This window comes from Trachymyrmex cornetzi, unplaced genomic scaffold, assembly GCF_001594075.2.
Source record: "Trachymyrmex cornetzi isolate Tcor2-1 unplaced genomic scaffold, Tcor1.1 scaffold913, whole genome shotgun sequence".
In the NCBI taxonomy this organism is placed as follows: Eukaryota; Metazoa; Arthropoda; class Insecta; order Hymenoptera; family Formicidae; genus Trachymyrmex; species Trachymyrmex cornetzi.
In genome coordinates, this window is record NW_017300260.1 from 30,886 (window position 1) to 45,882 (window position 14,997).

Sequence of the window (14,997 nt, forward strand, 5' to 3'; positions counted from 1 at the left end):
GATACATTCAGTAAAATCGTTCTTTTTATAAAAGTATCAAAGAATATAACGATGCATGAATGAAGAATGCATGAATTTTACATTTTTATCCCTCCGCGAAAGATGTCCTAATGTTATTTTAATTATTCTAATACTTGAAACTTTAGTAAGAATAAAAAATGAAGTACACTATCGAATGATGTTGTTACGCAGGGTGCGTTCGATCGATAGCTCGTTCGCGCCCGCGCGGGCGCGCATTCGACGCTCGCACAGGAAAACGAAAGAGAGAACACACGTCCGAGTTTAATTTACTAATCTACCAACGTCGAACGCACACAAATGCTAGCCGACTAAAAGGGATAAGCGCGCGCGCGTACCTTCATAGAGCGCGAGAGGGATATCCGCGCGAACCTCGAGGCAGAGACTCACTCCTCTAGAGGCCTCGCGCGCGCGCTTCGGATTCTTATTTCCTCATAAATAATTTTAATGACGCGCCGCGGCAGTTCAGGTATAAGGCCGGGACCTATATGCGGATCCCCGTATCCGTAGGCAGACTCCGTATTGTTATTTATTATGTTCGCCGTAGCTCTCGTACGGGGCACCGCGCGCACGCGGGAGTGCCCGCCGACCATTTTTCATATCAACGTTCCTCCGTGCCGGGGGACACTGCATCCTGCATCCTGCGTGCCCGCGGTTTGTAGATTTTGCACGTGTCCTCAAGATAGGTAGTTTACTTCGCTTCTGCACCGATGATAAAAGTAACTCCGAAGAGCCAAAACGCGCCTAGATCCAATTCGCGCGAACCAATCCGCTTAGGGTGACTACGGCCAAATTCTGATTAACTCAATCGGTCGGACCGATTCAAATGGCGGAATTGCTCGCAGCGAAATTTCTGACTATACAATCCATCGTTCCTAATCTAATCTTTCCCAAAGAATTAATAATACTATCTGTGCAGTTAACGAAATACCACGGGTACCGCTCGACAAGTTAATCGCGATTTAGCTAAAATTGAGTCAGTTCTGTATCCTTAACGTCGTTAGGAGAAAAGACCCTATATGTTACAAGAAAATAATAAAATATATATTTATTATAAGCGCAAATTAATAATATTAGTGACACACACGCGCGTAATACGTATCATCTTTTTTTGCAAATTAATGCGAGCATCGGTAACTGCCCCGAGGCCCACGTTCCCCTCCAACCCCTCAATCCACCCGTCGACGTCGCCTCTCGCCAGACGACCCTGCCAGAGAGGGACAGCTCTGTCCCGCGGATCGAGATGAGATCGCGGCCAATCAGCGCGACGCGCCGTGCTCCTATCACTCTCATCCACGCTGACACGCTCGGCGGGGATTCAAGTGGGGGAGAGACGCGTGCGAATTGCGACCGCGTGGCAGCGCCACCTTCGCGCCCTCTCTCGCCTTCTCCTCTCTCCCACGGTGAACGGTGGGCTGAACGAGGCCGGGCGAATCGCAGTCACGGGGGTTGGATCCCGCCCATTGCGATCATGCCGCCCATTCGACGACAGTGGATCGGGTGGTGACGAGAGGGGGTGGGTGAGGATTTTTACGATCGAGTACGGCGCCGCGTTCGCTCTACGCCTGTGTGGCGTACAGCATCATCCCGGCTGAGCGCGCGCGAGACCGGGAGTTACGTTATTATAGCAAGAGGGCCCGGAGCGTGGACCGACTCTCCCGTATTGTATATCATGGTGCTCCTCTCGCGCGTCGCCGTCGCCTCCTCGCATGGCGCTTAACGATCGCCGGCGGTGCTCGCGGAGTTGATAGCTTAGTAACTCTCGCGAATAATTTCCTTTGCATTCGTCGCGATCACATTTCGTGACATCCCGTGCGATGTCGCAGAAAGGTCGGCAGCAACCGTGAACGATTGAGGGTTGATTATCTGCGTACCGGTGTATCTCCACAAGTTTACAAGGAACTCCTCTTTACTTTGATCTCTCACGGACATCATGAAGGTATGTACCGCGGATACTCATAAATGTAAGGACTGATCAATGCGTAAGGGAGAGGGTGGAGAAGGATATTGTGGTTTCATACGGTCACAATAATTCATTTGAATACACGTACAGATTGAATTACGTCTATTTTTGACAATATAGATTACTTCATATAATTTCGATTTAATCTTCTAATTCTCAAAACTAGAAAAAGATAAAAACTAAGTGTTAAACTGAGATTATTAAATATAATCTACATTAGTAAAAATGATGAACATTAGTCACAAGAATGACTCACGAAATTGATGAAATATACTACACAACAATTATTTATGACTGATTTGAATAAGCGAAAGTGGTCTTTCAATATCAATCCAAAATATAGATAAACAAACAAATATTTATTATTTTACTACAAATTTTACTATAAATACTATTTTACTATCAATTTTACTATAAATACCATTCATGAATTTTTAAAAGAAATTCGTAACACTGATGCGATTTAATCAGTTTCGTGAATCACTTATAAATTGTTTTATCGGTGCGTGTATTCGATGCAATCGACCGATCTAATTGCATTTAATGTTCGAAAATGTATTAAAAATTTCTAACCTTTTTGGATTATTGAAACCACTGAACAGATTATCATACTTCATGAATTTTGAATTTATATTAAGCACAGTTAAAATACTGAAAAAATCGCTAATTATTAATATATCCATTATTATGTGATAAAATAAAAAAAAATACAGACGAGCCAATACGCAACATGGCAGTTTCAATTAGCAATCCTTGATGAAAATGATAAACAACTTATTTCGCATCTTTGCGCGCTGACCTTTTCAAAAAAATTATATAGACGAGAAACTCAGTAATTATAATTTTTATCCGAATCGCAACACTAGAACTTAAGTAAAAGACTAATAGCAAATTAAAGCATCGTTGTACACAAATTGACGTAAAAATGTGTATTTAACGTAAATATGAAAAAGCTTAAAACATCAAATTCTCAATACATTTTATTGTCCTATTATAAGTAAAATCTATTTTTATCATTTTTTATCATTCAAAATATTTGCATTTTGTTTTTATACAAATTAAATCAGTGTATAACAGTTTTAATATGCACTATAGTGCGCATTAGTGCGTTCAAATTCATTATAACATTAAAGAGATAATATCGATGCTATGATAAAAATATTGCAAGAGTTTAGAGCGAACAAACATTCGCAAAATAAGACTGTATACCGAAAAAAGAATCTGGTTGCATTAATTGGAATACTGGTTGAAAATAGACAAATTAGAATTTTTTTCTTTTACTTGCGTACCGGTAACCACGTTGTTGCTCTCATTTACCCGGCTCATTCGCCATTATTGTGTTTAGAATTTTTTATTGAATCTATTATAATTCTAGTTGAGATAATTAGAATTCTGATTGATATGATCAGAATCTTTTGGATTCGTTCATTTTCAATCAGGAATTTTTTCAATGTATGAAATAAAACTAGAAAATTTGAACGAAGTGTTATTATCCAAAATCAATGTATCAATAAATCAGATAATTAAACAATTCAATATCATTGCTTGTTTTCTTTGTGCAAGTACTTGTTGTGATCGTTAAGATCGGCGATCATTAAAGTGTCTTTTCCTATTGACATTGAACCTTCACAATGTCAGAACATTGTTCATAAACAGCTACAATAATAAAAGTAAAGCGAAATATATTGATAAAACTTGCAAATCACATGCTTTGTTTTAGCTGTTTATCATCTCGAGTTTCTCTGAATCTTAGTGCGTTGACCTCGTGATCGCAAGGGTTCGAAAATCTAGGGTATAGATAAACCTCAGAATTTCACAACTCCGGCGCGCAGTGCCAGTCATTATCAATTAATTGTCGCGATGTCACGTCGTAGGATTCAAACTCTTTATAGGTATCGTTAGTAAAGTATCTTATGCTTTGTTTGCGTTCAAATATAGAATCGCTCGTTTCACGTATCATGCGATTCTACGCGAAACCTCGCAGTATTTTTGCAATAGCCGTGCTCGAAATTAATACGAATAGTGTTTTTAATAAAAAATTATTTGTCAAAATTAACAAAAAATAGAATTAAAAAATAATATCAAATTATTTGTAAAAGCTGTAAACACATTTAGTTCTATGTAACTCAGCGAGTTAATCATTTAATCTCATACTCTCGATCTTTGCATCTTTCGCTGCGTTCCGTTATGTCGCAAATAGTTACTATATTAGACGTGGTGAGCGTCCTTATTTTCGGGATAATTAATTATATTCTTAAAGTTTTTTGATAAATTAGTTTCCATATTCTCTAATTCGACATTTTTAATATTTCCCTTTTTTTTCATTTTCCCTTTCTTTCTTTTTTGTTTAATTCTGACATTTAAATTCTTGATGTAGGGGAGCTCACCATGACAGAATAACTTTTAGTTTATATATGTTACTTTACTCTGAGGAAGGCTCAAAAGTGAGCCGAAACATGTAAGCGCGTTTGTTGAATAAAGAAGTTTCAAGCTTCATAGGTGTATTATTTGCGCGACGTCTTCTGCGCCTGACTCCTAACGCCCTTATTTTTTCCAATTCTTTCATTTATGAGGAGTCTTGGTTAGCTTGATTTGTTATAGGTACGGATTTACTATATTAGTATATTAAATCAATGAAAAATCGCGTGGTACATAATTTTGATATGTTAATAGCATAAAAGAGATTCAAAATCTTTATTTATATTTCTAGATATAAGTCTGTCGTTAACTATCACGCGCTAACTCACACGGATGAATTACGCATCCGGCTGTAGGTAGACGCGTGCATGAAACATACCTATGCGTGAGCGAAACTGTAAATTTGCGTAAGATCACGTCGCGGGGACAGTCGGCGGCCCACGCCAAAGGGCAGTGCCGTGAGTTGTTGCCGCAAGTTGAAGGCGATCCTTTCAGGATCGCGACGCGTCAGGATCCGCGGCGCACGCACGTGTGGTCCAGTAAATTGTCGACGTAAAGCGCGCAAAATGCCGCATCAGCTTGATCCGGAGTTATATGGCTTCATTTTTTTATAAACGTCTTTTTTCTCTTTCTCTCTCTTTCTCCCACTGTCGCGACGAACGGAGTAACGTGCGAGCGACGAATAAAAGACGTGAGACGAGAGACACGAAGCAAAACGAAGGGGTGGCAAGAAAACGCAAGATGACGCGATTCGCGAGGCGCGCCTCGCTTAGAACGAATTTATCGCTCACAAGCAAAAGTTATACGCTATAATTCGAAATAATTAACATTTTATCTGCACACTTTTCGCTGTGGGACACAAAAAAAGTTTCACAATACATAATTTAACAATTTCAATTTAAAAAATTTAGCAGTCGAATGTTACTTTATACGTATATAAATCATCACGCGACACGTAACTCGGATAATAAATCACCGATATCTATTTGTGTTTTTGGCAGCGACTCTATGAATAACACGATAACCGATAGTAATCCTGAAAAAAATACACTTCTCGATCACATAACGCGAATGTGTAACATTCGAAAATTTTGTGTGCCTAACATTTTGTATGGAGAAAACAATTTTGTTAAAATATAAAAAGAAATTATAGACAATAAACAAATCTGAAATTAATTTTATCGGACTAATAGTCTATGTAGAATGTTCAAACTGGTACTAGAATATGGAAACCCTCTTTAATATTGTTCATATCACGTTTGAGTTTTCTACATAATTATTTTGATGGTTTAATAAAATTATTTTTAAAAAAAGACTATTGACTTATGGTACCATTGCAATATTAAGAATTGGTATTAATTTTTTATACAGTACATATTATTATTATTGCAGTATTTAATGTTTTCCGGTAAGAGAAGGTAAAAGATAAAATGTAGCCATAGGCCATAGACACAGTATTCATAATCGGTTCTTATACTTAAAATCGGCTTAAGTACAGTGATGTCATGAACCAATCAAAGGGCTGTATTAGCTTTTTAAGACCTTACTTAAAATGGTCTTACAATAAGAACGGACTATAAATACCGCCCATATGAATACCGCACTAATAGTAATCATTTCATCTTTGTTTAACATTTTTTTATATAATATTATTACTGTTATTAAAAATCAATATCCATATTTGATACAATATAATATATACTGATTTTGTACTGTAATTTCGTGTAATAGTACTTTTTAAATCCTTTGAAGTGAAATATCACTCTAAAAAGTGAAAATTGAACCAGTCTTGAAAAGATATGTCTCAATTTTCATTCTTTGAGAATGAGATTTTACTCTGCAGAGTGAGATCTTCACTCTAAAAGTTTTACAGAATACTAATATATTTCAAGCTATTGCTGTCAAGCCATTGCTATCATTCCAATAATACTCCAATATTGATACCTAGTTGGTGTTCAATACTAAAAGTTAGTATTGGGCCAGTATCTCACCAGTATTCAATTCCCACTTGGGTAGCTAAATTTTTAAATATTTCAGTAAAATCGTTCTCTGTGTGTGCTCTCCCTTGATTACTGCTAATAGACCGCGGCGTAAAGAGACTCTCGATGACTCTCGGCTTCTGCACGCGTCCACAGAATACAATTGGAGCGCCGGGCTTCCATTATACGTGGCGTCCAGGGGATGCACGGCACAGGCGTAAGCGACAACGTCACGCAAAGGCACTCACGTGCGCGTGGGCAGCGTGAACCAACACGATGCGGACAGCGGACACCGCATCGAGTGCACGCACGCGCGCGAAAAGAACCGAACGCCATTGTCACGGCTCTTTCGATGTCTTCTCCATCGGCGACTTCGTCGGCTTCAAGGTGCTCCAGGCTCGCGGGCAATAAGCGGTTCGAACTAATCGTGAAACGAATCTCTTTTTTCCCTGCTTCTTTCCGCAGCACAATGCCTCAGACCCAAGATAGACGGCGGCAACGGCGACAATGTGGCGTGCAAAACCAGAAATCGGATGGCAATTTAAATGGATCTCGAGTGACCGGTCGGGGGACCCCACATCCCTCTCGCCCTCCGGACGGATCGGTGCCATAGGTTTATTATACCTGCCTGTGCGCGCGCGCAACGATCCGTTTCCACGCGAAGTGCTCCTCTTTTACGAAGGCGTGAAAGAGGCTCGTGCCCTTCCCTCTCGCCACGGACCTTCCAACGCCGACTACGGCCGTTTCGAAGAGGCCGAATACTCGAGATACACAAAACCCCGCCGGAGTATTTATTTCCGATCGCTCGTCGTCTCGAGACAGGAGGACAGTCGGCCCTGTGTAGTCGGCCACTTTGTCAACTTGTCACCTGGGCTCCGTGTAGACGCGAAAAGAACGAGCTTAGGGGCGCCCAGTTCGGAATAGATCGAGATCGCGTTCCGTTCTTTCTCACTCCGGGAAGTCCCGATTCTTCGTCGCGCAACATTCCGTTCTCTCGACGTTTAATCCTAGAAAGCAGAATGCTATCGATGCTGAGCAATATAATATTGCTATTAATATGTAAATTTTACGTACGAGGAAATAAGCAACTCTTAATTAATGTAATACAAGATTTTCACACATTTTACATTTTTAATGACAAAATATTTATAATCTAAACACAATAATCTAATTATGAACTTAAAATAAGAAAGAAAAAATAACGCTATCAAATTTACTCTTAAAATAATAGGAGTAATCCACTGCAATGTATCTCCTCATAACACTTTATTAATAAAATATATATATATGTATATATATATATATATAATAATAACACAAAACTACTTAAAAATTAAAACCACTTATCATACTCTCTGTTATACAATACTGACAGCAAGCCTAAACTGATATAAAGGACTAATTTTTTAAAAACTTATCCCTGTTGTCCTAGCTTTTAACATGACAGATTGGACCTCCTAATAACCACTGAAGGCACATAGTTCAGCGTTCAATGACCTCGCTCACTTGCACATCAAATTTATGTTATAGTGTTCTAGAGTTAACCTTCCTAATTGCGCGATAGCAGATAGTTTGGTTTTGCTCGAGAAAGGGAGAAAGCTGACAAGCGATCGACGTTCGAAAGAGGACCTCACCCCGTCCTGCGGTAACGATAGGTACGTTTGGAGGTAGTCATCCGACGCAAATATTCGACATCCATAATTCTCACATCGTCGCGCGCGCACACGATGTGTCTATATGTATATATACCTATATATATATATATATATCTCTCTAATAAATTCCTCTAACGAGAGTCCGTATGTGCCGGCAAATTCTATTAGATAGTAACGCCACTCGCGCATCCAGACAGTCTACTACAAAGTGTTCATTTCTAATTAACGGTCATGTTCATTAGCGACTGAAAACGAATTTGCGTTCCGTGTGTGACAAGATAGAAGACCCTGGGGCACGTAATTCCAGTTACATCCAATACGCATACGACAATCAATTCAAAGACTGCAGGTTCCATCGTTATCTTTCTGCATTCCCAAATATTTATTCATTCAAGTCAAAACAACGTGACTCCTCTGTCATTGATTATTATTTATAAATTTAACCCTCCAAATTTGAAGTCAAAGTCTGTAAGATAGTTATTGACGCTAGGTCTATAAAACGATTTATGTTAATTGAAAGGCACTAATTCATTTTAAGGAAAATGACATAACTCGGATAAAAAACGAATGAATATTAAGTTTATTTTAATCAGATTAATCCAAATTTGCAAACGTAACAAAAAAAAAGAGCCGCTACTGCCAATCCTAAAACGTGTGACAATCAACCCAGAACATAAGGTTAATTGTCATATTTTCGCAGCTTCATTTAAAATTAAATAACTTATTTTTATGATATGATGAACTCACACGAGTAATATTTTTTTTAATACCTAAAGGATGTAGGTATATTGTAACGTATATAATATTTCAAAATCAGGCATCCACTTTTTTCTAAAAATCAATAATCAAAAACTGTGACAATCGGCCCCGGTCTCCCCTATAATAATTAATAGATAATAAATTAGTAATAAATCTCAAGTAATAAATTATATTTATTATTACATTTGCAATACGAGTTGATCGAAATTAAAATCTAATAATTGTAAAAAGATAGAGAAAAAGAACGCATCGTTTGTCGCGTCGGTTAACTTTCGGTTTTACGGTACTAGATCGCATTATGATTATTATATGGGCGAATGGCATACCTACTACGAGAATGGTTCCGCCAGGAAAAGAAGTATCGATTTCAATGGACACAACCGTGTCCCAGACTGTCACGGAGTCGCAAGGGCCGATGAAGGCGGGAAGCTTGTAGTGGGACCCCTACGGGCCCCCCCGTCGACAAGCTTTCAGCTTTGAAAGTCATACCCAATGGTGGTGTCTATAGTCCGGGAAAAGGGACCTAAACCGAAACTGAAACCACTCGAGTTTTATAAGAATAGGACCTCACGGCTATTCTAAACAGAGGCGTGCACGAGAACTCAATACTGGTATGAAATATACAAGTTCACCGTGGGTCCCCTGTCTTCGCGATGGCATCACTCGAGAGCTTTCTTCTAGTAAGAATCAATAACATCGTAAAAGCGGGATTACCAGAATAGGTAAATCTTTAGATCCGATTATGTAGGATTGAAGAGTCACCAATGCGCGTTAATACGAAAATTACATCTCTATATTACTTCAAAAAGATAATGTACTTGTACTCTTGGAATAATAAAAACAAATTGACGATATAATAATCGAATATTTAATTGAAGAATACTGAACAAAATCTGGTAATAGTTATCAAATTTTGTTTAGCATAATGATACAATATTTAATATAGGTATATTATTAAATATAATAATAGAGAATATACCCAACTGTTTGGTAAACAAAAAGAATGATTTTGTCAAAAGATTTACAATTTTGCTGACTAATATAACTATGTAACATCATTATTTTGATAAAATCCGATAAAATTATTATCAGATTTATATCCAGCAAAATTTTAAATTTTTTAGCAAAATTGTTTTGTGTAATAATTAGAAAAGTAAGACAATATTAGGAAAGCAGAATTAGAGTTTATTTGGTTTTGTTTATATTAATCGAATATTTGATTGAAATTGTTTTACTAAAACTTTAGTAATTCTCTCTCTCTCTCTCTCTCTCTCTCCTCTCTCTCTCTCTCTCTCTCTCTCTTGTTTAAGCTTGATTATTATTATTAAACTTTTTCAGTAAATAGGGTAATTCCGGCAAATACGCCGCGCTGGGATTTACGCCGCAGAAGTCAGAAAAAATAGAAGGGATAATTTTCCCCCGTAACTACTCTGTTACATGCTTTTATGTTATATTAGTATCGTGTTATGATTTCAGCTTCTTACTGTTAATATTAATGAATTTATTGTGAGTTGAATCGATTTGTCACTGTAATAAGTAACGCTATCATAAGTTATAATCTACATGAAATGATTAATGTAAGGCGTGTAAAAGACTTAGTAGTTATTTCGTGATACATACGTGTAGTAGAATAGTAAAGCATGTTGTGTAGCAAAATACAAGAGCTTTGCTTTTGTATTCTTTGTTTAGTTTGTTGTCTTGTATATATCCCACATATTTAGGATATACGACATTTTTAGCGAGCGGGATTTATACCCAAAGCATACGAAGTGCGCAGATTGAATTCAGTACACTAAATGCAATAAATGCATTATATGAAATACGTACCTCATGTCAAAATATTTGTAATATATGTAGGAAGATCATAATTATTATTTATTACTTCATATACGTATTTACCATTCTTATTTCTTAATAAAACTTTATAAATATATTTTATAAGTTATTATGTCATTATACGTCTTATTTATATGCATTATTTGTAAATTTTTCATGAGCCGTACATATTTCCCCCTCTCCCTATGAGTAGCCATATATCTCACCACTATGGGATATATGGCAAAAATGCAAGGGTTTCAAAAAGTTTATTTTTTAATATGAAAAATAAATATTTCAGATTTCTAATATTTTTTTCGTAGTAGTAGACAGTACAAAGTTTTTACTGATATAGTTCGTTTACTATAAACATAGTACGTAATACTTAATAAATTAAGTTTTTAATAGGTGCGGCGTATGTACCGGAGTTACCCTATGTCGAGCTTTTGATAACAATAATGATAATAATTGATATTAATTAATCGCTAAAGTGTCTTTAAAAGCTTCATATTACCTTCAGTTTATATGTAGTAATAAATCTGCATCTTATTTGTGAAATAAAGAGAAATTTAAGTAGCGCACCTCGAGTCTATCCAAAACTAAACGGCTTTAATTATGTAAATCTAACCGAACTCTCAAGCGCCAGTTCACTTTCGTTGCCTCGCTGCAGGGCCTTTCTCGCGAGCTTTTTCGAAGGCATGGCACATACCCACATACATTAGACGGAAGAAGTCTAATCCCCGCGCTTTACGACGCCGCTTCGCGTGTAACTCGAAGTTATTATTGTCACCTATGACTCTCGGTCCCGCGCTAACGTGCACGTGTGTACCATAAGCGCGGATTAACCGCTGATACTATCCTGCAGAACACGGATAGCGTTCTTTCATCCGATCTCGTATACAGCGAGAGGCACCGTTGTGTAATATGTACGTTGAATGTACTAATATAAATTGCACACGTCACAGAATTCTCCTAAAGCTCGAACATGTGGAACAACATCGAGATATCGTATCTCCTCGCGCTTTCAATTATCTATGAATCTCTAGACGGAAGGCGCGCTAATCGGATTTGCAATGTTGTTAAAACAAATTAGTTCAACCGTGCTTCGTTTCGAGAATTGAATTTATATGAACAGATCACGAGAGATAACGATTCTTACATATGTTTAATCGATCAATTATTTATCACTCGTATCTTATCGATATCTCACCCGTTCCGCGGCTTCGCTTCCGCGCGCGAAACGACTTGCGAATCGCGCGTATCCAGTTTGTGGAGTTACGAACCCGGTAAATGATCCACCAGGCAGCTGGTCAAGCGCAAAAGGCACCCCACCGTGAGCTAACGTAACCGCAGTGATCGGCGGCAGCCAACGGCACTCGATTCGTAGTCCTCACCCCATAATAGACGACACGAATCACGCTCGTTCCTTTTCAATAATGGTGACACGCGTGTCGGTGTCAACCCGAGCTGTGCTGGTACACACACCGCGTGTAAATACGTGTTCTCGCCTCGACACCTCACCTCTCACGCTCGAAGTAACACACGCAGCTCGCACGTCCCCGCACGTCCGCAACATCCCGCGACACATTCCCCCAAATAAGGGAGGCTGCAGTAACGCCGATGGGAAGCATAATGGCCGTTCGGGTAGCCAGTCGCCTCCGAATCTCTCTTGGTCATTATGTTACCGGTCTTGTTACGGTAAACCCGGGGTGTTAACGTCGACTATGCAGCCCCTCGATGTCATCGGCGAAATGACTCTCGAACGAGGGGGGCGTGTCCCCATAGATCAGGCTTGGGACCTTACGTCTATTTGACGTTCTCGAAAAAAGACTGCAGTTATCAATTGGTTTGTTCTTTATATAGCAACACTGATATTGGTGAGTTTAGTATAAAAATATAAAAATACAAGAGTACAGGGGCGTTATTTTTGAAAAATATCGCATACAAAAGCGTTAGAGAAATGTATAATGTATGTAACGTATATTATAGTATTTTCATACATTTTCGTATGCGATATTTTTCGAGAATACAGTAATACAGAAATAAGGCCTATACAAGGGCCTTATTATTGATATTGCATACGAAGATACTAAGAAAATATATATTACATAACATACTATAGGAATTTTGTATATTTTTATATGCGATATTTTTTTTAAATACGGTCCCAGATTGGAATATAAGGTCTGTTTTTATTCCTGCATTATATTACATTAAAACACTTTTTTTCGCTTTCGCTAAATATCAAATGTATATATTTCATTTTAAGTTCTAAAAATGTACACTAGTTTTCATCTATACAAAACAGACCTATAAAGTACAGAAATCAACATGGCACATCGCATAGTTTATCACATGGAACTATTTAATTTTTTAAACAGAGAAAGAATCTGTCAGAAAAAAATTCTACCAGAATTATTAGAAACAATCTTAAATAAAAACGATGCTACAACAACACATAATTTAATATAATAAATAACTAATGAGATAAAAGTCGTTTGGAAGGATCTAACTGGTCTTTGAGATTAGAGTTACAAAAAATCCATTCAATGTTTTGGGAATAATTAAAAAAATTATAACAAAATGTATAAAATATTGTTTAAAGTTACGATTATATTAATTTCGATGCGTATTCTTTTGATTACAATTTCGATGTACATTACCATCAATCTAAAAATCTATAGTTCACGTTACGTATACTACACATTTTTAATATTGGTATAGAATAGTAGTGTATTATGTATATTGGAACATGACCTTTAACAGAAACAGATATAATATCACAATAATATACTGTTGCACTGGTCACTGTATTGTAATAAAAAAGCAATAGCAAACATGACAGCTATAGGTATCCATGATGTAACAATATCAGAGGCCTTACATTCTCGAAAAATATCGCATACGAAAATGTATAAAAATACTATAGTTACGTATATTATAGATTTCCCTAGTATTTTTGTATACGATATTTTCGAGAATAAGGCCTGTGTAGGCCTATTCTTTAAAGGTAGCTTTTCACGCTGACGCTCATTTTTAGCGTCAAAACAAATTACGTGATAAAAATTAAAGAATATCAAGCGTCAATTTTGATCACGTGATCTATTTTTTGACACTAAAAATAAGCGTCGAGTATTAACAAAAAAAGGTCCACTAACTTTTAATTAACAACGGTTTGGTATCGTTATACTGTCGTTGTGCAATTTTTTCACTATGTGAAATATCTGCGCAACAACATCCCTCTAAAAATTGTCATTAAAAAGTTACAGAATAGATCTACAGAGGCATGTTCGGATTTCCTGGGAGCTTTTCGGATGTCATGTCATTCTTGTTGTTTACCGAATATTAAATAAGGATGACATGACACCAAAAGAGCAGGTGAGAATCAGAATACGCCTCTGTAGAGTGCTCTAATATTTTACTCGTGTTGTCGCTTTACATATAGTAGGGTGGCCGTTTGTGCCACCAGTTGCGCTCATTTTGGCCATCTTCGTCATTTATTAGGTTTTTCTAATTTAAGGCTGGCCGTAGTGCACAACAACTGCTCGTGTTTCTTTTTTTACATTATAAAAAAATGATTTTCTACGGAATATACTCAGGACACAGTTTTGTTAATTTAATGTATTTTGTAATTTAATGTATTTTTTAATGATAACGTAACAGTATATACGGAGGTGTTACGATCGCCTTTTGCACCCTACGCTGGAATTTGCTTTTGCGCCCCATTACAAGGATTTAAGTCTCTGAAGCACCAATCCTCCGCCAATTGCAACGAACCAACAACTAAAAAAAAAAGGAATTTCCACCAATTTGCATAACACAGGAATACGAATACAATAAATTTCATATTTTCTTTTGTAATGATATATTTGACGCTTAATGCAACATACTATTATACATTTTCTAGCTTTAGTTTTTGAAAATATTCTGATTACGTCTTCAATTTGTCAAGACTGATTACATAATCGAAACTGTTTACCAATTCTTTTTCAGTTGATATCATAGCTAAACTGCATGACCACGTCTGCGTCATTGTATTTCTCAGATAATTCTTTATTATTTTTAATCTTGAGAAAGATGCCTCTGTAGTTGCTACAGACATTGGCATAGTTAATAAGATCTGTAACGCTATAACTAAATTTAAAAAGATTTCCAGAAAACCACTTTTAGCTAATTTATTTAAAATATCAAGTAAGATAGAGCTTTATATGTATTTACAAGAGTAGCGCTGCCTATTAAAATTTTGCCTACGCTGGAGCTTACCTACTCAGTGTCTCGTAACTCCTCCGAGTATATATATACAGGGTGTTTGGCGACTACCGCATTTTTTGTCATACGTGGGTAGAACAGCCTATACTGAATCAAAAAGTCCTGTACCATTTTGAGGTGT

General features: G+C 37.2%; 1 protein-coding gene across 1 annotated transcript in view; it reads left to right on the forward strand.

The window, feature by feature from the left end:
- Positions 1-1,913: 1,913 nt before the first annotated feature.
- Positions 1,914-14,997, forward strand: part of Awh (LIM/homeobox protein arrowhead) — a 24,938-nt gene continuing 11,854 nt past the window's right edge. Inside the window, exon 1 of the mRNA XM_018520524.1 lies at positions 1,914-1,957. Within this exon, the coding sequence (XP_018376026.1) occupies positions 1,952-1,957 (6 nt within the window). The 5' untranslated portion in view covers positions 1,914-1,951. The remainder of the gene's footprint in view (positions 1,958-14,997) is intronic.